This window comes from Cervus elaphus, chromosome 28 (genome assembly GCF_910594005.1).
Source record: "Cervus elaphus chromosome 28, mCerEla1.1, whole genome shotgun sequence".
Classification (NCBI taxonomy): Eukaryota; Metazoa; Chordata; class Mammalia; order Artiodactyla; family Cervidae; genus Cervus; species Cervus elaphus.
In genome coordinates this window covers 34129650-34154381 of record NC_057842.1, presented here as the reverse complement: position 1 = coordinate 34154381, position 24732 = coordinate 34129650, and the positions used below count along the sequence as shown (strand labels likewise).

The following is a 24732-nucleotide window of genomic DNA, read 5'->3' as shown; positions in this document are numbered from 1 at the left end:
AGACTGGAAATCTCTGAGAGTGTGGCAACCACCTGTTTATCTGAGTACTAGCTAGACCCCATTATTTGAAGGAGCATCTTGAAATTCCATAATGGAATGAACTCCTAGGAAAAACTGGAGGAATGTCAGGTCCCTGGATCTAATCTTCGTTTAACTCAAGGGCCCTGGTTTTGAGCCTTATCTTGTGACAACAGTTAACTTAATGGAAGGAAAACCTACTAGAAAATGGTTCACTGCATATCTTTAATGACTGTGAGAAATAGATATTTTAATCAATTTTTGCAGCTACTTTTATGATATATGACAATAAATATGAGCTTTCATTCTTCTCGTTGTCTAATATAAAAAGCAAGTAGGCAACTGGATTCCAAATTTTTATTCATAGTCAGGAGAAATTTATTAAAGTGCTGTCAACCTATGGTAGATTTATGAGCTATTTCTAAGTTCTTTTTGGAATTCTCTAATTATATAAAAGCATTCTAACTGTATTGGTAAACTTTCACAATTTACGTATTAATAAAGTCAAACTATTTTAATTTCATTTGAAATGACAAGGTACTACCTTTCCCCTTCATATTTCATTATCAAAAAATATGATTCAAAACTTGAAAGTAATTATTCTTTTTTCTAAATTGTATACGAGTAGATCATTCAGTGCTCTCAATTACTATGGCTCTCAAAATATATTTTATTCTGAGGAAGAGGGTGAGAGAATGAAGGATAAAACCATAGAGAAGGAAATGAGAACGCTTGCAACTCAAAGAACTATTTGGAAAAATTCCAGGAAAAGTTTGTTTTGGAAAAAGACATGAATATGATGAATATGTAATTTCAAATATGACTGGAATAATAAAAATCTGTTATAAACTCTTAAGTGTTACTGTATCATAGCTAAGTTTTCATACATCAATTATTCCTTGTTGCTCAGAAAAGTGGAAGATTTCATGGGTTTCAGAAGATTGCAGCTGGCTCATTACAGGGTGAACTGATAAGCAAGTAAATAAGAAAGGAAGACTGTGGTAACTCTGGATTTGGGAATAATATGTGGATAGGGTCATTGTGCAGACAGAGCAGGGTCTGTATAGTCACTTACTATATGACTCAGGAATCAGTCAGACCTTCAGTGTAGCTACAATATGGGGTTTATGAAATTTCTCCAGTATCGATACTGTATGCCCGGCATGCAATAACCCTAAGATAATGGTCTTACTACCACCATTATCATCACAACCACTGTCCTCTTCCTCTTCTCTGTTGCAAAGAAAAGAGAGAAATCTACTATAAACTCTGAATTCTGAGGTTCTTCTGTTTAGAAAGTTATTTTCTCCCAATCTTCAATGGGGTCATTCCAATCTGAGCTCCATTTCCTGCTAAAGCAGTCCTTCTTGACCCATCCATCTCTGTCACTCTTTATCCCACGATTGAATTGTATTTTCTTCATAGCACTTACTGTTATCTGACATTATACTGTTAACTTATTTAATATTTTATCTCACTAGAATGCACATTTCACGAGAGCACGGACTTCATCTAATTTGTGCATCGCTGAAACTTCCAGATATAAGAACACAGTTTGGCACATAATAGATTTTCAAAATTATCAGAGCTCACACATAGTATTTGCTGAATAAAGATGTGAATCATAAGCAACTAAACATGTTAATAACTGCAAGCCTGACAAGATGAAAGAGCTTTAAAGTTCACTATATCTAATTCTTCAGAGTTAAACTCCAGGTTAATATTATTCTAGGCTTCCCTGGTGGCTCAGATGGTAATGAAAAGTCTAGTCATATAGCATTATATGGTTATAAAGACTAGATAGCAGAAACTCAACACACACACTATGGTTGTTATTTGAATTAATAGTTAAATCTAAATTGAATAATATGTGTACTTTCTACCTGACCAGGGGAAGTTCATGAGACACAGTGGTTTAAAAAAAAAAACATTTAATAATTTTAATACCAAGTTAGCTGTAAGAATTGAAACACAGAAGTTAGCAGCAATTTATACATTAGTGTAATTGTGGTTATTATTATATCAAGAACTTATATATGTTAAAATAATATTAAACAAATAAATGCATTAACCAAACAGGACTTAGAAGACAAGGTGACAATCTCTTTGGCTTATCTGTTCTAACTCTGTCTACCTAATGGCATGAATGAAAAATAAAAGTGTTAATAACAAAGAGCTGTGAGAAAATCCCTGGGTTCTCTGCCCCTATCATTAAATCGCTTAGATTTCCTTACTTTGCAGGACCCTGGAAATAGTCACTATTCGTACTGCTTCAGAAGAACTGGATAACTCAAATTAAAATAAAGATCAATTATTAAGTTAAAAACAAACGTTACCCTCAAGGCTTAGGTTCTCTTTATTATCAATGGAAAAGAATTTTCAGCTAAATTATAAGATGAACTTCCAAATGCAAAATTAATGGTAGTATATCCAGATAAAGGCTTCTCAAGTGGCAATAGTGGTAAAGAACCCACCTGCCAAAGCAGGAGACATAAGAGATGTGGGTTTGATCCCTGGATTGGGATATATGAGCAGATCTCTCTAGGGAAACACTTCATGATGTAGCAGAAATGGCTGCAGTTACTAGGATAGTTAACCCTAAAATTTGTCAATGAACTATCTTCTAAAGAGCTTTAAAGAAAAAAGTTTAAAGAAATAGATACAACTATACATCTGCAACATAAAGTGGTAACACAAGAAAGCTTTTTAAATGAAATCTTCAGAAGACTTACTTTAAAAGGCACTTGCTATACACTGAATGTTTCCTCTCCTCCCAAAACTCATGCGTGCAATCCTAATCCCTAATGCGATGATAATCTGGAGACAGGTGGACGCTTTTGGAGGTGGTTTAGGTCTTGAGAGTAGAGTCCCCTTAGATGAGATCGGTGCCTTTATAAAAGATACCCTAAAGAGCTCTCTCAACCCTTCTGCCATGTGAGGATGCAGAGAGAAGACGGCATCTATGAAACAAGAAGCTGACCACCATGAGACACCAGAATCTTCTGGCACCTTGATCTTGGATTTCCCAGCCACCATAACTATGAGAAATAAGTGTGTGTTGTTTATAAGCCACCTAGTTTATGATATGCTACCATACCATTATAGCAGTGCGAATGGGCTAAAGGAAATTCAAAACAAATTCACATCACTACAATTAAATTTACTACAGTTATCACTGACAAAATTTCATCTAGTTATAGCTGAAAAGAAACAGCTTTGCACAGGTACATAGTTGCATTAAATCTAACTAACTAGTTATATGCATTTGTTTACATTTCTACTGCCAACTCCAATCATCTGTACTAACTTAAGGCTCTACAGTCATGAGTGTCTGTCCAACAATCATACATTTAAATTTCATACTGCATGAATATTCTTCTCCTTTTTGTTGAAGTAGTGACCTTTGTTCAGTACATACTTCCTTATGGATTTATAAATATTATGTAAAGTGTTTATATCTTACAAAATTTAAAAATAAGTTCACTGATGCTTGGAAGGTTTTTTCTTTTTAAGACCAGTTATGTTTTTCAATTAAAATACATTGCACAGGAAGCCATGCACATAGTTTCTTGCAAAATCTCCTTAGTCACTCATCCTTATGATGTCATCCTGGATTATGACATCATTCAAAACTGCCCTATTTTTTTAGATCTCTTATTTATACATTCCACTATGCAGCCTTAACTTCCAGACTGTCTAGTTATTTGCTAAATTACTGCTACTACTGCTATCCTACTTCAACTAAGCAGGCAATTTAACCAGTCGATTTTCTCTCTGTCACTCACCTGATTTTTTTCATACTGTCTTATACTTGTTCTTGGACTTCATGGTCTATAATTTTAATACTCTTTTTGACAATACCATATTAAGTCCATACCTTTTTTGATGTCTCTGTCTCACCCATCTAGCAAAACTCAACAAAACCAAACCAGCTACCTTGTCCATGCTAGTATCTGCACTCCTGAGCACTGCTGGAGAAAGAAGTATCACATACCCGAGGACTGATGCCACCATGAGCTCATGGTCTCCTGCCAAGATGCTGTCCGGAAAGTCTACCATGTTTCTCTAGCCAGCCCTCTCAAGCATGACAATTTCAAAGTATACACAGTCATCTGAAATGTCTATTCTCTCCTCATGAACCTCAGCAAACACCCTGTCTGATAATTCTTCGCACAGTTAACAGGGACCATTGGATAAAAAACATCTCATATGTTTGCCACCAAATCTGCCAAGGCACTCACATGTACGCCTATTTTCTCCTCTATTCTCTCATACTGCAATGGAGGAGGAAACACTCTATAAAGTTGTCTGTCCTCTGAATCCTCCCCTCCCCTACCTTCTTAAAGATCTCCTCTTCAATCAAAATCAATCTGGATTATATGCTATTACTCTACCAAAAGTACTTTCAGTAGAGTTATCCGTGACCTCTATATAGTTATGTCCAAAGATACTCTTCAGTCCTCAGACATCCTGCCCTAGCAGCAACCTTTGACACAACTGAGTATTTCCTCATTTTTCAAAATACTTTTTTCCCTTTGCTTCTGTGATAATCACATTTTATCAGTTTTCCTCTTAATTCTGGGATTACAACTTCCAACTTCTTGGTGTTCTTTTCTAGCTCCTTTCTCTCACTAATGCCTACATGTTTAGGCTATCTCTTTTCAATCTATATATATTCTTAGCAGCCCCATTCCCTTCTATCCATTCAATTATCATTTAGCTGTTGATGACTCATAAGTCTGGGCTTCCCAGGTGGCGCAGTGATAGAGAACCCGCTTGCTGATGCAGGAGATGCAGGAGAAGTGGGTTCATTCCCTGGGTCAGGAAGATCCCCTGGAATAGGAAATGGTAACCCATTCCAGTATTCTTGACTGGAAAATTCCATCCATGGTCAGAGGAGCCTGGAGGGTTATAGTTCTAGGGTCACAGAGTCAGACATGACTGAGCACTCAGAAATTCAAGCCTAGAGCCCTAAGTTTGAGATCCCTAATGTTTGGTTGCTACTTGGTATCCTAAAGCTAGACTGTCCAACTCTGAAAGCCAGCTCTGCTATTTTGTATGCCCTTGGGTAAATTACTTAACTCTCAGTGCTATGTTTCTTCCTATATAAAATGAGGATAAAAACAATATCCACTCTTACTTTATAGGGCTGTTATAACATCTGGATTAATATTTGTCAACGGAGACTACTTCCCTTGTTCACTGTTTCTGCAGCACCAAGTGCAGTGCCTCAAAGTAGGTATTCAATAAGCATATGCTGATTCACTCAATACATGAGCTTAACAGATGGTAAATTATCCCAGTTCTCAGGAATTTTCTACCCGTCCCATTAAATTTAAGATTCCTTGCTATAGCTACCTCATGATACCTTTCTAAAAGACATCCCAGTAATTTCAAAGAAAAAACATATACAGAAATATTCCTGGAAAAATATAGCATTTGTTTACATCACACACATGTATACACATACAAATTTAGTATTAGAAATCCATGTCAATATAACTCAGGCAATAAAAATGATTTGAAGCATTGGTTTTAACAGGTATTGTAAATTATGAAATGATTCAACATAAATCTAAATGTAAACATATTACCTCATCTTTTACATTAGGTTTTGCAAAACAAGAAGTGCCTGGCCTTATGAAACACTTTAATTGAAGAGAATAGTGGCTAGACAAAAAACACCAGGTCTACAAGGAGGGCTCAACACAGCAGGGTGATGCCAAAAAGCAACAATCAGCTCGCCCACCAGACAACTCAGGGCTGGTGGCAGGTGTCTCTGTTCTATAAAATAGTTTATCTCTGTTTCTCAACTTTGCTGTTTGAAAACTGGAAAGTTAGAGGAGACGTCTAGAATGCAGATGTTTCTTGGAGAAACAGCTGCTGCTGCTGCGTCACTTCAGTCGTGTCCGACTCTGTGCGACCCCATAGACGGCAGCCCACCAGGCTCCTCCATCCCTGGGATTCTCCAGGTAAGAACACTGGAGTGGGTTGCCAGTTCCTTCTCCAATGCATGAAAGTGAAAAGTGAAAGTGAAGTCGCTCAGTCGTGTCTGACTCTTCGCGACCCCATGGACTGCAGCTCACCAGGCTCCTCCATCCATGGGATTTTCCAGGCAAGAGTACTGGAGTGGGATGCCGCTGCTTTCTCCGTGGAGAAACAGAATTTTTGCAGACATGTGCTAGAAGCCTTTTACTTGAAAAGTTAGTGAAGATATGTATTCCTATCCCATGACGATTCCCATTCCTGTCCCTATCTCTACTTATTACCCTAGGGCCACAGGATGGAAGTCTTTTCCTTGTGGTGCAGGCTAATTCCAGTTTGGGAACTCTTCAAAAAGTTCTCCTTCTCACAAATTCCTATCTTCTGCTTCTCCTGGCAGTTGAGAAGACTACACAGTTTAACCCAAGTCACTGGCCCCTGGGGCGGTCACTAACACTATTTACTCCCAGGCATGTGGTGGAACACTGCATTCCCTCCCCTAACCCTTTAAGTTACAGTGACCAAGTGACTTGCTTTGGCCAATGAGAAGAGAGCTGAAGTAACAGGTGTTTTTCCAACTGCTGCATTAAAAGCCAGTGTGTGATTTTCTAGGTTTTCTTTTGCTACCTCCCCTCCAACACCCTGACTCCTGTCTTGGCAAATGCAAATGACTCAGATGGCAGCTGGTCCATCTGTGTCTGGGCTCCGGAGGGAGGCTGACGAGAAGCAGAGTCGTGGGCAGATCATGTGGCAGGCACAGGACAGAAAGTGGGTAGAGCATATTCTTTTAAACCACTAGGATTTTTGAGGCTGTTATTGTACCATGCTAGTTTCTTCTAACTGATGTGAATTTGCAGTCCTATTTCATAAAGAAGCAAGTTAATTTTCTGAGTTCCCCTCTCCTTTAGGTGCCAAGCCCTCTTGTTTGGTCTATCATTTTTATCAATCAGATGCAAATCTATGCCAGCTTTGGGCATTTATATATTAGCCATGAATAAGTTTTGGAGCTGAAATTATCGGCACACTGTAGAACTGCTTTCATGAATTACTGAGATAAAGTTCTCACAGCTAATAAAACTTCTGTGCTTTCAAAAACAATCATAAATACAGGATAGAGCTTTGTACAGAGTGAGACATATAGCAAACCTGAGTTAAGCAGTAGGGATGATTTCTATAACTCAATATAGGCCAAAAAAAAACAGTAGTATTTTTGCTTGACTAAAGTGTACATTATTTTAGAATCAATTCCACGTACTCCTAGATCCCTTTTAAAGTATAAACTTCCAATCTTAATAAAATATTCAACATGAAACAATTTAACTCATTAACCATGGAAACAATGACACATTTAAGCAAAATTACTGTCATCCAGTATCATTTTGCTAAGTTGAACATTTTTAAATGCAATTATTACTTATTCAGTTTATCACACTCTTTTATAAAATTTTCAATAGTAAATTAATATCTAAAGTATATGTAAGGAACATCACTAAATAAACTCTACAAAATTGATGTCTAGCCCCTGTAAGCACCCCAAATGCCAGAATCCATTATGAGGGGAAAAAAAAAAAGATTTTTCTACCACTATACTCACATTCTCAATCTTATTTCCCTCCCCCCCACTCCACAATCCTTCCCCTTCCTTTAGGTTTACCCCCTTGATATCCTTAAAATTAGTGATATTAGCTACTTCTCTTTTTCAGGAAGTTCTTCAGCAATCTTTCCTATTGGTATGTCTGGAGCAGTGGATTTCTTTTGGTTAATTTGGGAAAACATTCTTTTGCTGCCTTCAAAATGAAGGCTATCTTGACGGAGTAAAGTGATCTAATGTAAAAATCCACTATACATGTTTCCCCAGTCTTGGAGCAGATGCTCATTCAATCTTTTTAGCTTTGATGAGTTGACTTTTTGTTTTTCTACTTCACATACTTAAACCGTATTAACTGTTTCCTCTGAGAACTAAATACCTGGTCAGTACTAAATGTTCTCTCTCAATTTATAGTTTTTCAAATCAGGAAAAGCTTTCCTAAGTATTTTATTAAATTATCAGTTTCCATAGAGTTTGTGTATTTCCTTTGACCCACCATAGTGAAATTATGTCCTTTTTTTTTTTTAAACTCCCAAACATTTTTTCTTCATACCCCTCCAACAGAGCCTCAATTTCCTGTTTAGAAATTATCTATATTTGGTTTTCATGGGATACTGAATTCAAGCCACACGGAAGACTCCTATCATATCCTCTCTTTCATTTCCCAAGACCCTCACAGGGCCACATTAACTAAAACAACAACTGACCTTTCTGATCGGGCTTTGCATCTTGATAAGGGTAGAAAAAAATCAGTGCATATTTATTATTTCTAGGATATCCCAGAGTGATTGTTCAGCTATAAAGATCCTCTCTGGCACCTTGAGAGTGTTAGTTTCAATTTGTTCTTCAGACTTTTTCTACATGTCTATGACATGACTGTATCCCATTAACTTAACTTTCTGCTCAACACAACCACTGATTTCTGTGGTAAAACACACAATAATATTTGATATAGTCATACATGTTATTTTCTACATGTATCATTGTCTCTTGAAATGGCTTGTTTTGCATTTGCCGATTTTCAATGTCACTTTTGCTTTGGTTACTCTTCATCAACATTTCCCAAAATTTGTTCTGGGAAACAATGTTTGTAACTCAGTGTTACCAGATGTTACATTAAAAAAAATAAAGAGTTTGTAATTAAGTAAGTATGGCAAACACAAAGATAAATAAAATTAGTTTCTTCTGTGACTTGAATTTCTAAGAAAAAATATAGGATGTAGTTTTTCCTAATTTATTTTTAGAATGTATACAGATACAGATTTATCCTGCCATATCTAAGGAAACTGGTGATCTGTAGAACATAATTTGGGGAATGATATTCTAGATGCTGCTATTTACTATCTTCAATAAAGACTTTAGTTTCCCTTGAACTTGTAATAATACAGCAATGCTACCGCTTTTATTTTTAACACTATTTAGTGTTTGGTATTCATCTTATTCTTATCCCATTGGTTTGTACTTTTTGTGGTTATCTGTATTTCTTATATGCACTCTGGAAATCCTGTGACTTGGTTTTAAAAAAAATACTACAACATACTTTAACTGAGCTAGGGCATTTTAAGTTTTGAAAATGTATTTCACGTGTCTATTGCTCTTTTGGTAGATTTAGAAATTTACTGACATACTCCATTATTGCTCAGTGTTTCTAACTGTGATTTTCCTGAGGTATGTAACCCAAAGCAGTGGTTCCTCTTCTGTTTTTGCAGCATAAATTTAAGAATCTTAAGCTTATATCAATGTAGGCTTATATACTTCTGATGGTGATTTATAAGATGTTCTCAGAATATGCCTGAACCCCAGCGATGAAATGAGAATGTTAAATTATGGTGATTTAGCAGTTTCTATGAGTTTCATATTTCTATGAGATAATTTAGGAAGATGAATTTTCCTAGACTATCTTAGTAATACCTTAATCTACATAAAAGTGTGTAGCATAGAACTTTATCAACAATCAAAAACCAACTGATTCATAGTGTGGCCAGTCTGATGTTCTATTAAATGAATGCCTAATTTTTCATTTTGATATGGAGACAAATAGATCAAGCTCAGGCTTAGGGTAGTTTTTCCTTGATCCTATTCCTGACAGTCAATTCTCCTGAGTGCATTGGTCAAATGACAGGTAACTGTCAGTGATGAGGTAACTGGTAGGAAAAAACAGGAGATGATGGTAAAACAACCTAATACTAATTGTTTCTCATCTGGCAATCCCACTTTAAAGAATAAATATATTTAATGGTTAATTATAGCTACATTATTCAAACTATAGGAATACTGAAAACAACCCAACTATCCAACATTTAGGGAACAGTTAGTGAAAACTGTGGTGAGAAGATGAATCTTTAAGAACTAAAATTAAAAATATATTCTATATAAACATAGAAAAGTATATAAGAAAGGAAATTAAGTTAATTTTTACCATAAAATTAAAATACAGAAAATATATATAAAATTAACACAATGTTTTGCACATGGATAAGGACAAAGCATATATACTAAAAGAATAATTATTTTCAATGGAAGTGTTCTTTATGGTCTTTTGCTTACTACAGTTAGCTAAGCATAGAATTTTAAAATACTCTTACAAGATCTTAGGCAAATGATTTTATCCAGGCAAACTGTATCTGTGGGTATTATATTTTTATCAGCAAATAAATATATGTCTCTAATAAGAATGCACATATATAGAAACAAACCCAGGTATATAAACTTAAGACACTGTTATGAGTGAAAAAGTACCCCAATTTACATGATAAATATTTAGAAGAAAAACATAACTGCTTCTCTTTGCATGCTCTATTACCCTATCTGAGTCCAGATACAATGAAGTAGTCCTATTTCCTCCAAATTGTCTCACCCCCATAGAAATGATGACAAGAGTTAAAACCAAGTATGCCACATCAAAAGTAATGAGAACATGCAGACACTGGGTACTCAAAGACACAAACGCTAAAAGCAGAAATTTGTTCAGTAAAAAACCAGTAGCTAATTTTAAGTTAGAGTTTTTAAAATTATGGATTCCTTTGCTTAGTGTTTAGAAAGTCCTAAACCAAAATGAACAACTGAAGTTATTTGGGACTGGACAAAGGGAAGAAGAGGGATAACAAAGAACAGGATTTAACACAAAGAGGACAGATTAAGAGGAATACAGAAGCCACCTAAATACTTTGAAAACCTCTATGGTAGAATAAAATCTACAGTGAATGACAAGCTGTTTTGCTATTACTAGGAAAGTACCTGAGAGACAATAACAAAGGCATGCAGCCTTTCTCATTAAACGTTTATTGCTCTGCTTAAGCTTGTTTGAAGGAGCACAGAAACACATGAACTAGTATACTAGGTAAGATCCACTCTTGCCCCAGCCAGACTGCTGAGACTGACACAAATCTGATTGATATGCAAATGAAATATGTGACAGCTTTTCCTTGATGTCAGCTTCTAACACTGCTGACATTAAAAGTGACGTCCACTAATGACTCTTAGTGGACACTTAGGTTGTTATTCATAAAGTTGCCCAAAGCCTTTTGAGGAAATAGCGTCTATGCTCTTCATGAGCATGATAGAAAAATCTTTTCTTAATCTATTGATAAAAAGCAGCTAAAAATGAAAAATTTCTTCTTTGCTCTGAGCAGCAGATAATCAATGAAGCCTAACCTAGGAACAGCTGCAAAACACTTTACAAGGACTTACTGGCCTACAGGACTTCTAACTGGGAAGCAGAATATCTCACTCATTTTCTGAAATATTAGTTTTTATATCTCACTTGCCAAGCTTTCTTTATTTCAGATTTTTTTTTATTAAGCTAACATTATACTAACATCTCTGATGGTTCAGTGGGTGAAGAATCTGCCTGAAATGCAGGAGACATAGGAGACAGGGGTTCGATCCCTAGGCTGGGAAGATACCCTGGAGAAGGAAATGGCAATCCACTCCAGTATTCTTGCCTGGAGGATCCCATGGACAGAGGAGCCTGGCAGGCTACAGTCCATGGGGTCACAAAGAGTCAGACATGACTCAGTGACAGGGATATATACTAACATTAAAATAATTTTTAAAGAAAGAAATCCACAAACTTGCCACTCTGCTAAGCCTCATGATTTTGTCCATAGGCATATATAATTTGTAGTTTTAATCACATGATACATAACCTAATGGAGCCAGGCTTTTTAAAAGGCATTGTTTAACATTTTCTGACATGCATGTTCTGCTGAACTTTCCCAGTGTGCTCACTTAATTAGTACATTATAAAAGAAATTCTGTATATGCTAGAGGCCAATCAAAATGTGAGAATTTAATGGATACCACAAAAGCCATACAGAAAATATGATTTTAAGACACTTCATAATTCCCATTTATAAGCCACTTTCCATCTTACCTCTGCTCCAGACAGATAGTAGGCTGAGATTAGTCCACCAACAAAGCGTATATTTACTTCAAAAACAGAAACTTCAGCATTCTGTGGGAAACAGAATAAAGGAGGTTCATATATAAGTGGTAGGATACAATCGAGAAAAATATCACCATGAAAAGTGCATGAAATACTTAAATTTTGTTCAATCTTATATGCTTCCTCAGAGAACTTTATACACAAGAGGAAAAAGCTTTGTCTTTTAACTGTGTCAAATATATGTAAATATTATAGATAATTTTGACTCTTAAAATAACAATTATGAAAATATTTATAAAATGAAGCTATTTCCTCCCTCTATTCAGTAAAGGTTAAGTTCAGTTCAGTCACTCAGTCACGTACAACTCTGCAATCCCATGGACTGCAGCACACCAGGCCTCCCTGTCCATCAACAGCTCCCGGAGTTTACCCAAACTCATGTCCACTGACTCGGTGATGCCATCCAACCATCTCATCGTCTGTTGTCCCCTTCTCCTCCTGCCTTCCATCTTTCCTAACATCAGGGTCTTTTCAAATGAGTCAGCTCTTTGCATCAGGTGGCCAAAGTAATGGAGTTTCAGCTTCAACATCAGTCCTTCCAATGAACACTCAGGACTGATCTCCTTTAGGATTGACTGGTTGGATCTCCTTGCAGTCCAAGGGACTCTCAAGAGTCTTCTCCAACAACACAGTTCAAAAGCATCGATTTTTCGGCGCTCAGCTTTCTTCACAGTCCAACTCTCACATCCATACATGACCACTGGAAAAACCATAGCCTTGACTAGACGGACCTTTGTTGGCAAAGTAATGTCTCTGCTTTTGCATATGCTGTCTAGGTTGGTCATACTTTTCTTTCAAGGAGCAAGCATCTTTTAATTTCATGGCTGCAGTCACCATCTGCAGTGATTTTGGAGCCCCCCAAAATAAAGTCAGCCACTATTTCCACTGCTTCCCCATCTATTTGCCATGAAGTGATGGGACCAGATGTCATGATCTTAGTTTTCTGAATGTTGAGCTTTAGGCCAACTTTTTCAGTCTCCTCTTTTATCTTCATCAAGAGGCTCTTTAGTAGAGGTTACAATACTCAATATTCTCTGTGCAGATGTGACAGGCTCAGGATATTCTATTATTCTGATCTGTGTTCTTTTATTTTATTCATTTGACTGTTTGGCCATAAGGACTCTATACATTGGCAGGTAGTTCAACATTATTCTATAACTCTTCCCGCATTATTTTAGAATATTAATAGCACAGCTAGAATGTAAATAGGATCTGAAGTTGGAGCAGCGTGGGTTCTAGTGCTGGATCTCAAATATCCTGCTTTTGGTCTGGGATGGTCATATTTCTTTGAGAATAAGTTTCATCTCTAAGTAAAGGATTATACGTTGGACTTCACAGGTGACTCAGTGGTAAAGAAGCCTCCTATCAGTGCAGGAGATGTGGGTTCGATCCCTGGATTGGGATGATGCCCTTGAGTAGCAAACGGCAACCCATTCCAATATTCTTGCATGAAAAATCCCATGGACAGAGGAGCCTGGTGGGCTACAGTCCATAAGGTTGCAAAGAGTCAGACACAACTGAGTGACTGAGTGCTGAGCAATAATATATGTTGAACCTTGTTAAATCAGCTCTTATATACACCAATAATAGCTTGATTTTATTATTATTTACAAAGTACTATATCATGCATTATAGAGTCATATAGTCTCTTTATATGACTAAGTCTTTTAATCCTCATACCAACTGTATGAAATAACTGCTATTCTTTTGTCCGTTTTACAAATGGAAAAACAAAATTATAGTGGTTATTGTGACTATTTTAAGGTCAGGCAATTAATAAGTGGTTGAATCAGGATTTAAACTTGAGTACTCTGATTCATGGTCTAGGGCTCTGTTATCCTCATTCCTGTAACACCTCACATGATAATGCATCAGGTATCTTTATTTATCAATGGTCATATAATTCTGGCATATAATTAGTAATTATTGCCAATAATTGTTTTATAATATTTGACTACTACATGGATCTGTCCAACATTCTATTATAGATAATTTAGCACAGCTAACCTACAATAGAAGTTAGATGTACTGTGTTATCGAACCAAACTTTGGGTCTACTTGCCCATACAACAAAGCCAATCTACTGACACTGGACTGCAGTGAAGGAAAGTACAGTGTTTACTGCACGATGCTAATGAGAACAAGGGCAGCTCATGCTCAAAAGACCTGAACTCTCGATGGCTCTGAGGGAAGGGGTTTTAAAGGCAGTGTGAGGGAGGGGACTGTAGGGTGCATGATCAGCTCATGCACCATTCTCAGGATTGGCTGGCATCAAGGTAAAATTTCAAGCACCATCAATATTCTGTTTTCAACTAGACTAGGGTCTGTGTGCTTATAGTCAGCAGCTTTCATCTGGGGTGGGTCTGTTTCCTGTAAAAATAACACAGGAATGTGTGCCAGGCCTTTATCTATATCTTTCAGGGAACTGGGAGTTCAGTGATTATGCTATGTGGCATATTTATAATCTAAATTACTACCAGGTCCCAGGCCCAAAAGCTATTTTTTGTTTCTACATTTTCACATTTCCTAATCATTAACTCTTGAGCCAGTCTTTTGAGACTCAAGAGAGGCCTGGAAGACTAAAGTAAAAGTCTTTTGCTTCAAAGGATAGGGACACAGGGGCTTGTATATTGTTTCAATGCCAAGCTTTTGTTAAGCTTCTTTTCATGGTCACTGGGCCTACACGATAATTGTTCACTTTTGCCTGACATCAAATCATTCACTGAAATCACAGAGGCTAATAGCAAACTAATATATGGAGTCAATATCTAGCAGATGAGCTTAGTCACAATTTTCAGAGAAATTATTTCCTTTAACAAACATTTATTAAGCAACTACTATGTGCCAGGCACTGTCCTAGGTTCCAGGGACACAGCAATGAACACTTAGGTCCTCAACTTATGGAGTCTACATTTTAGTGGAAGAAAACAATCTCAGGAAAAAAAGGATATGTATTTTCACTTAATTTCCACATGTTCTCTCTAAAAAGGTATAAGGATCTCACAAAATAAAGCTAAGTAATTGCTTAAGTTACAACTTTGTTTTTCAAAAAATTTCTTGCAAAAGGAAAATCATGAAAATTACTCATAAGAGACAATGCCTAGGTTAGAGAGGGAAAACCATCATAATATATGACTCTCTGGTGAGTTTGTTTAGTTGTATTCCCTAATTTGTAATATGTACCTAATACCTAATATAATTTGATTAGAGAACTTTACATAGTAATAATTTATCTGTGATGTGTATCACTCTGAATGAGTATCATATAAATATTGGTAGAAGCTTTAATATTCCACAAAACTACTGATAAGGAAAAAGGAAGGAAATTATTTATTTTTGCTCACACAGCCATACTTCTTATGTCTAAGGGGAACAATGTCTAATAATAAAATCTAATAAATAAAACCCTTAAATCTTATCACTCTCAATTTGTACTAGTGGTTTTTAGTTTTTAAACCTAAGAACAGTCCTCCACATTTCTGCCTATTGAAGCATGTTGATTTTATATTCTTATTCTAGCTTTGGGTTCATTTGCTATACATTCTCTTTTCCTCCTATGAAAACTTTGGATAACTGGGACTTTCATATAAATATCTGATAAAATTATTGCAAAGTAGAGGACTGAGCCATGTCAAACACCATCATAAATATATCTTCAGCAAGACATCAGTCACTTACAGGGTACAGCTGTTCAACCACTTATTGATCCAGCAATGTGTTCTAGAACCTAAATTCTATTTATCTTCCTCTGTCCGAAGATATTGAGAGATGGTTTTGCAAAGTGCCCTGCTCAAGGTCAGTGCTTTGTCTTTTGAATTTCTCAGATCTAATAGTTTGGTGAGCCCGTCCAAGCAGCAAATCTGGCTTGTTAGTGAATCCATGCAGGTTCCTAGATCCTTGTTTCCTGTCTTTAAAGATCTCATTCAGGAATGTCAAATCACCATTAGTCATACACAATAGTCATCATATTTACCTTCTTTTGAAAGCCAAAACTACATTTGAATTCCCAATATATAATTTTTTATCCTTCTCCCCCCCCCACAAAGTTAAATCCAACTTATTTGAAACCTAAGTTTGAGAGCTTTTAACATTTGGGGTTATACTATGTTTTAGGTAAGAAGATTGAAATTTATATACTTTAGTTCACTCTTTACAGATCTCTAGATGAAAAGGACTAATAAGATAAAAATATAACATCTTGCTTGGCTATAGTGGGGGCAAGACTATAAAAAACACTGCTCTAGAGGCAGAAAGACCTGGTATTGAAGGTTGGTTCAGGAGACAGCTAAATGTGAGATTCCAGGCAAACCACATATTCTGAGTCTTGGTTTTCCCATTTGTAAAAAGGGACCATGCACTCTTTACAGGGCACTATGAGTCCATGCATTGCACACAATGCCTGGTACAGGTAAAAGTACCCAGTAAAGAGTTGCTGCCATTACACTGCACAAACCTCAGCTGAAGTAGACCAATAAGGCCTAGCTTCCTCAGGGGTGAATAGCAAACAAGAAACTGCAGAATCATAATCTTCTAAATGCTAGAATGCAAACTGATCCTTTTGGGAGTCATGGGCCATACCTCATAAGTGAGTTATGTTTCAAATCCTCTTTTTGAAATATAGTATCCTGACCAAACTTCCTTTTGTGCTTAAAGTACTTTGTACGATATCTGGATTTTCCAAAGTGAACTTCTACAATCTGTGGGTTTGAGGCCAATTTTATAAATGTCTGATTCTAATTTACATGAAAATAAACTTATTAAATTTGAATGAAGATACGCATCCTATTAATATTAATGCAGCATCTTTTCAGATGCTCTGAAACTTCTCCAGTGATTCACCCTAATGACAGAAGAGGGGTCCAGGCAGGGAGAGAACAGTATGCGAAGGATGGGAGCCCCAAACAGCCCGCAACACTAAAATTTTGTGTGATTTATCTTAACAGTGTAGATTTTGTAATCTCCTTCAATCCGTGTTTTTTTTTTTACATATGTAATCTTTAAAAAATTTAAAAATGGGAGTATAAGTGCTTTAAATGTCGTGCTCGTTTCTTCTGTACAACATCATGAATCAGCTACATGTAACCATATATCTCCCTCTCTCTTGAGCCTTCCTCCCATCTCCCGACCCCATCCCACCCCTCCACATCATCCCAGAGCATCAAGCTGAGCTCCCTGTGCTATCCAGAAGCTTGTGTTTACTTTAAATGAGGTTAAATTCCTTGAATCTTTAAGTAAGGTCACATTTCAGGAACATGCCCTATGTAGTCTATGGTGTCTAGTACACAGTGAGTGTGCACACGTGAGTGCCAGTTTGAGAAGTAGATCCAGTCTTTGTTTAAACTGCATGCACAACGGATGAGAAAGGGCAAGGTGGACGTTTTTGGCTTAAAGCCTACCCACAAAACTATGTGGGCTGGAAAAACTGCTCTTTCACTTTGACTTTCCTCTATCAATAGCTTTTGAATCAAAGAACACACTTAACCAGAATCACACATAAATTTAATAAAAAATAAAGTTCGCAACTAAAATTAAGAGGTGAAATCATGAAAAAACTAGGCGTCCCTACTAATGTCTCATATTGCCCAGGGTATCTTAGACTGGTAATTTCCACATTAAGTTAACCCTTTCCTTAGTATTGCTGTCCTCTGGCATACTAAGTGTGTGTATATGTGCTCGTGATATACAAATATATATAAAGTGAAAGTCACTCAGTCGTGTCTGACTCTTTGCACCCCCATGGACTATACAGTCCATGCAATTCTCTGGGCCAGAATACTGGAGTGGGTAGCCTTTCCCTTCTCCAGGGGATCTTCCCAACCCAGGGATCAAACCCAGGTCTCCCGCATTGCAGGCAGATTCTTTACCAGCTGAGCTACAAGAGAAGCCCTGCAGCTTAAGAGAAAGAAAAAACGTCTGACACTTGCAGCCTATTTTCTCTGTTTGGTGGCCCCTAGCCTTCCTGCCTGTTACCCTCTCATTCTCCCCTTTTCTTTTAGGAAAATTATGTTGCCAAGGGAGAGGAGTGTTATTCTCGTTCCGTAACTGCTTCTGAGCTGATAAGGGGCGTCGTACCTAAATTGGTGAGGCAACATATTCTCCTAACCCTCATATTGAAGGTCTCTGATACAAATATATATATCAACCTTCTCCTACTAGACAGGATGGTATTTTAAATAACTCAAATAAATTTATTAGGTTGCATTTTTTATAAGCAACTTATTCACTTTTATAAGCAAATTATAAGATGATAGATTTTAGTAAGTGAAATAACAGGCTTGACCATTTGTATAACAAACTAAGGTTGTAGAACAGATTCAGCCATGGATTTTGACTGAGGAATTATAGAGGCACAAACTTTCCTTGATAGATATATTGTTCTTTGCACCTTCAGACTTTAAGATAATTATTTAGAATCAAACCTGCATCAAGTTTAAGGAACTCTCCTTGATTCTTAATTTATGTTCCATACAGCAGGACAGATCAGATTACTTTAAAATGAAAAAGACTTCTTAGAAAAGAATTTTTATTTCCAGAAATATCTTAATTTTAAATATCTTAATCCTATTTCCTATTCCAATTATTAGACTTTTTTTTTTTACACTAATTCTCTGAGCCCTAAAATCAGAGAATACTTCTCTGCTAGCTATTCCTCTAAACTTCCTGTCAGTTTTCTACTCAATGAACTATAAGCAAGGAACAAGCAAGTATTAATAACAGCTGTCCCACTACAAACCAATGCCATAACTCGGTTTAATAACAACTGCTCCACTACTAACAGGTGGAGGTGTCTAGGTGATAACCTAGACAGTATATTAAAAAGCAGACTTCATTTTGCTGACACATTTCCATATAATCAAAACCATGATTTTTCCAGTAGTCATGTATGGAGTCATGCATGTGAGAGCTGGACCACAAAAAAGGCTGAGTGCTGAGGAATTGATGCTTTCGAACTGTGGTGTTAGAGAACACTCTTGAGAGTCCTCTGGACATCAAGGAGATTAAACCAGTCAATCCTAAAGGAAATCAACCCTGAATATTTGTTGGAAGGACCGATGCTGAAGCTGGAGCTCCAGTACTTTGGCCACCTGATGCAAAGAGCTAACTCATTAGAAAAGTAACTGACGCTGAAAAATATTGAGGAGAGGAGGAAAAGGGGGCAACAGAGGATGAGATGGTTGAATGGCATCACTGACTCAATGGGTATGAGTCTGAACAAACTCACAAAGATAGTGAAGGACAGAGAAGCCTGGCATGCAGTCGATGGGGTCGCAAAGAATCGGACATAACTGAGCAACTGAACAACTATGCTTTATCTTACTGAGAATCAGTGGAAACAGCATTAGACTTTTCAAGACAGGTAACTACCTATTAGCCTTGTCTATGTTTGGGCTTAGCATACACATTCATTTGTATGTGGAACATCAGAGTGTGTGTTGTAGTAACATCTTGAGGATTACATCTCCTCTTAATAGATTAAATTATAATATTAAACAGTATAGCTTAGTATAATATGTGTTTGAGCAGCTTTTAACTTCATGTTTAAGTAACATGATAAACCTCTTAAGATGAACAAAGTTCTTTGGGCAACAGAGATAGGCAAATCACCTTCTTCTCTCTGTTAATAGGTTAGTTTTACCAAGCAGGTCCAGAAAGACCCTCAAGTAGCAGTCCAATCTATCACTGATTACTGTCAGAGGGATCATAGCTCAGTATCCTTATAGCCAAAACCCAGATCATCTCCTTTGGCAGACACTGATCAGCATTCAGAGAGAAAACACTGAATAGCTCCATCTGACAGGATAATTAACTTAGTTATCTACACCATCAGGATGTTAAGGCTGCTTGAAAACAGAGCTTTTATAAAAGCAATACTAAGGCAAAGGTCCCTTCTCCTATACTCCATGGTATGGAGCTCTGGACCTAAGCCAAGAACTCATTCAGGCACTTGAAGAGATCCCAATTTGCTTCTTGAGGTTATTTAACAGCCTTCAAATAGAGAACCCTATAGCTTATTTTCTAAAAAGTAGGATGGCATTCCAATTGGGTAACAGAACAATCTGAATCTTTAAAAAATACAGTCACTGTTGCTACCAGTACCTCTGCTATCTAAAACATATGGTGTTCATTACAATTAAAAAGCACAATTCAAGTGCTTGCCAAAGATCAGTCTCATTGTGATGCTAGTTAGAGTCTGGAACAAGCTAATCATCTACCCTTTGTCATTCTCAAAGCTCATCCTCTCATACAGAGATACCACTTTACCTCAATGCAGAAAAAGGCTTTTTAATATTATTTTAAAATAGTTTTGGTTTTTGCTGAGGGTTTATATAAGAAATTGTTATCTGGAGAAAATGTCTATGACATAAAACTCATTATGGAAGGCAGTTTTCAACATTCCTCATGGAAGGATCTAGGTGATCAATACTTCTTTAAAGGCATAGAAGAGAGAGAAGTTCAGAAGTGAATTTGCAAAGGCCTAAATATGAAACTCCTGATTATTGTTCTTAGGTTAATGATCTTCCTGTATCAGGAGCTACTACAAACTTGTTCTGCAAGTAGGTTAGGTAAAAAGCACATCAGTTGCACCTGAACTGCAGATCATTTCTAACTATTTAAAAATACGACACAGTGCAGCTACCCATGTTCCATGCCAGCTTCTCTACTGGCTGAGTCTAGCACAGTTTGTCAGGAAGTAGGACAAGATAACAACGTCTCATCACTTCATTATTCTTTAGTGAATACCTATGGAATGATGTATCCTAATGAGTACTGAGATATCAAGATTACATGCCTACTTTTGAGGGACTAAAATTCTTTGGCTGCCTATGTATTTCTCAACTCTTGGCATTTCCTCTCCACTAAAAACAGGGTCACTGAGTTAGGCAGATCTTATGAAAAATCACAGCTCTTGTCTGATGCATGATTTGGGGCAGATAATTAGTTACCTTTTCATTTATAAAAATAGGGAAAACACCACTTAACCCCGGTAATGTGTCACAAAGACCAAATCAGGTAATCTATGAAAAAAATCACCGAGTATTAATACTCTGTATGTCTCAGTACTCTTTAAATAGTAATTTCCTTTGTCCTTTCTTTATTTCCTAAAAAACCTGGCCCGAGCTAGGTAACTTGACTATTATTCCTGCTAGACTATAAGCTTCATTAGGATAAGAACTTGACAATTAAAAGGTAATTACTATAGCTATATTTAAAAAAGGATAACTAAAAAGATCCTACTGTATAGCACATGGAACTCTGTTCAATGTTATGTGGCAGCCTGGATGGGAGGGGAGTTTCGGGAAGAATGTATACATGTATATGTAAGGCTGAATGCCTTTGGGGGTTCACCTGAAAATATCACAACATTGTTAATGAGCTATTCTCCAATACAAACTAAAAAGTTAAAAGGTAATGAGTACATAATTAATATATGCATGAATTAATGAATGAGTAATGAGTAGCCAAGGATCTGCTTTAGATTCCTTGTCCTAGGATTACTTCGAATTAAAACCAGAAAACTCAGTCACCAGAGTCTACCCTTACAGTTTTCTGCCCAGACCTGCGTGCCTTTAGAGACTTGGAATAAATACAAAGCTCTACCTGAAGCCCCTGCACCTACAGATTATCTCAGTGATTTAAGTCAGTTGTTAAAGCCATTTGAACTTTGTACTACCAAGTATGCAAATTCAATCAACTTGCTACGTCTTAATTAAAAGAAAATGAGTTTTGTTTAATGACAGTATAAACCCATAAAAAAACATGTACTTTATATCTGTAAGTGACACAAATCAAATATTTCACATATAAACAAATTTATTCTTGACTGTAAGATTTGTTTATACTCAGGAGCACCACAAGATAAAACAACTCTCAACAACAGTGATTCTATTCCAGTTTCATTCTTATTTTTCCCTTGCAATAAATTTGGATGCATTAACTTTTTTTTGCATTACCTTTATACTGTCAATTAAAATACCTTATCAGGAAAAAGCATTAATTTGAAAATAAGCAATAATTTATCCAGGCTGGAATGACACTACACGTTATCCATAAAAATAAGTTTTCTGTCTCTATTTAAGCTTTTCCAATTTCTCCTTCCTTTACATAAATGGAACAATGTTTTCAGCAAGAATAATTGTTGACACAACTGCCAGAATCTCGGGGTAGAATGACTGAATATAGGACAGATTCTTTTATGGGACATAATAAAACCAACTACAAGACTGTAAGCTGAAGCACTTTAAATCAATATAGTTGTCCTGAATTTATATGTTATTAATTTTAATATGGAAGTATTATCATTTGGATGTTACTGATAAACTTTTATATTTTTAAAGAAAAATATAGCAATACCCAAAGTTGTCCTTGTTCAGTCGCTCAATTGTGTCCAACTCTTTGCAACCCCATGGATTGAATACTCAAAGAGAGAACTGCAAAAAATACATTTCAAGACCTCTCACATTAGGAACAGTAAAATAAACTGAAATTTGAGACCTGTGACTATGGCTTTTAAAAGTATGTTTCGAAGGGTATAGCCCAAGATTATCAATACCAGTTCTAAAATGATATTTTATATAAAAGTCTGTGAAGTCACTGAATAAAATCTTACAGAAATACAAAAATACAATTTTAAAGAAACAAAGCGCAGTATCTGAGGCATCACTCAGCTGATAGTCTAATTCCTTTACCTGACAAGTAAGGAAGTCAAAGAATTTGCTCTCCGGAACTTCTAAATAGCCTGATACCCCCTATTAGATTCCCTCTGCCTCTTCACAGGCCCCTACGGTCCACGGAACACATTCATGTCCCCTGGTCATGGTCTGAGGCCAGCCAACTGCCTTCTGTCTCCCTGACTATTACTGTGAGAGGCTAGGCTTTTGTGCTTCATCCTTTTAAATAAATGATTCCAGAGTTTCTCAGACTACCACTGGACATGAAAAGCAAAGAACTGCTGCAGTGTTTGGGGAAGCTTTGGGGCAGCAAACGGCATAAGAGCCGAACAAGGGACCTGGATGCTCTTTAGGCCTATGTCACTAAAGTCTACCCTCCTGTCTTTCATCATTAGACTCTGGAAGAATCTAGTTCTCATTCTCCTCCTCCTCTGGAAGAGAGGATGGGGAGGGAATATATTCTCCATTCTCTCCTCCATATACAGCTGAAGACATTCCATAATTCTTTACCAGTAGGTAGCTGAGTTTACTCAGAAATAACATGGCAGGGCAAAAGTACTCTTAAGAAAGAACTGTTGTTGTTGTTCAGTTGCTAGGTTGTATCTGACTCTTTGCAACTCCATGGACAGAAGCACACCAGGCTTCCCTGTCCTTCACCATCTCCTGGAGTTTGCTCAAAGTCATGTCCATTGAGTCGGTGATGCCACAGAACCATCTCATCCTCTGTCACCCCCTTCTCCTCCTGCCTTCAATCCTTCCCAGCATCAGGGTCTTTTCCAATGAGCCAGCTCTTAGCATCAGGTGGCCAAAGTATTGGAGCTTTAGCATCAGTCCTTCCAATGATTATTCAGGGTTGATCTCCTTTAGGATTGATTGATTTGATCTCCTTGCTGTCCAAGGGACTCTCAAGAGTCTTCTCTAGCACCACAGTTTGAAAGCATCAATTCTTTCATGCTCAGCCTTCTTTGTGGTCCAACTCTCACATTCATATAGGACTACTGGAAAAATTCTCAGAAAGAAACCTTTTTGTTCATTGCCTTAATTTTTCACACTCAGGTCTATTGGTTATATCTGAGCTACCACTGGTCACATCCAACCAAAAAGGCATAGAACCTTACAAAATCACTCAATCCTTGAGCCTGTTTTTTTCATATTTAAAACAAAAAGACAGAACATGTCAATTTCCAAGGTCCCTTTATATTGGAATACTGTGTCTTTTATATTCTAAATTCAGTTATAGGCAGACTAAGCACAGGCTCATCTGATTCTTCTTTAACTCAGTGATTTCCAAAGTGGGGTATTTATGGCAATTAATTAGAGGAATAGGAATATGTTTTTAATTCAAACAGGTAGGAACAGGACTCAGTGTTATGCTGCCTTTAATACTCTGGATGGTGCCGGTGAGAAGAAGAGCTCCACAATGCAGAGGGGTCAGCAGGGAGACACCCTTTCTCTGTCCATTCTCAACATACAGCATGGTACTTGTGCCTGGTTATGGGGATTTACAGATATCAGCAAATGCTTAGCTGATACAAAGAGGCTTACAAGAATTTCTGCAAAGTAATCTCAGATTAAAAATAATACAGTGAAATAAGTCAAATACCACATGATATCATTTATATGTGGAATCTAAAAAAATGATACAAATGAACTTATGAATCAGAAACAGACTCACAGACATAGAAGACAAACTTCTGGTTATTAAAGGAGAAAGGGGGAAGGATAAACTAGGAATTTGGGATTAAGAGACACATACTATTGTATATAAAATAAACAACAAGGACCTACTATATAGCTCAGGGAACTCTATTTAGTAGTTTGTAACAAACTATAATGGAAAAGAATCTGGAGAAAAGTATGTGTGTGGGTATGTGTATGTAACTCAACTTAAAAAAAAAATACTGATGATGCAAACGTAAGTGAATGACTAAAAATCACCAGGGCCAACTTTTCCTGTTCTAAAAACAAGTTCTTTGTTAATCTCATTATGAGGTAAAGCAATGACTGTGGAATTAGATTTGCTCTGA

The 24732-nt window shown here is 36.8% G+C and overlaps 1 protein-coding gene across 1 annotated transcript in view; it reads right to left on the bottom strand.

Moving 5' to 3' along the window:
• Positions 1-24732, bottom strand: part of MAN1A1 (mannosidase alpha class 1A member 1) — a 167453-nt gene that overhangs the window by 94678 nt on the left and 48043 nt on the right. Inside the window, exon 5 of the mRNA XM_043889861.1 lies at positions 11964-12044. Coding sequence (XP_043745796.1) covers positions 11964-12044 — 81 coding nt within the window. The remainder of the gene's footprint in view (positions 1-11963; positions 12045-24732) is intronic.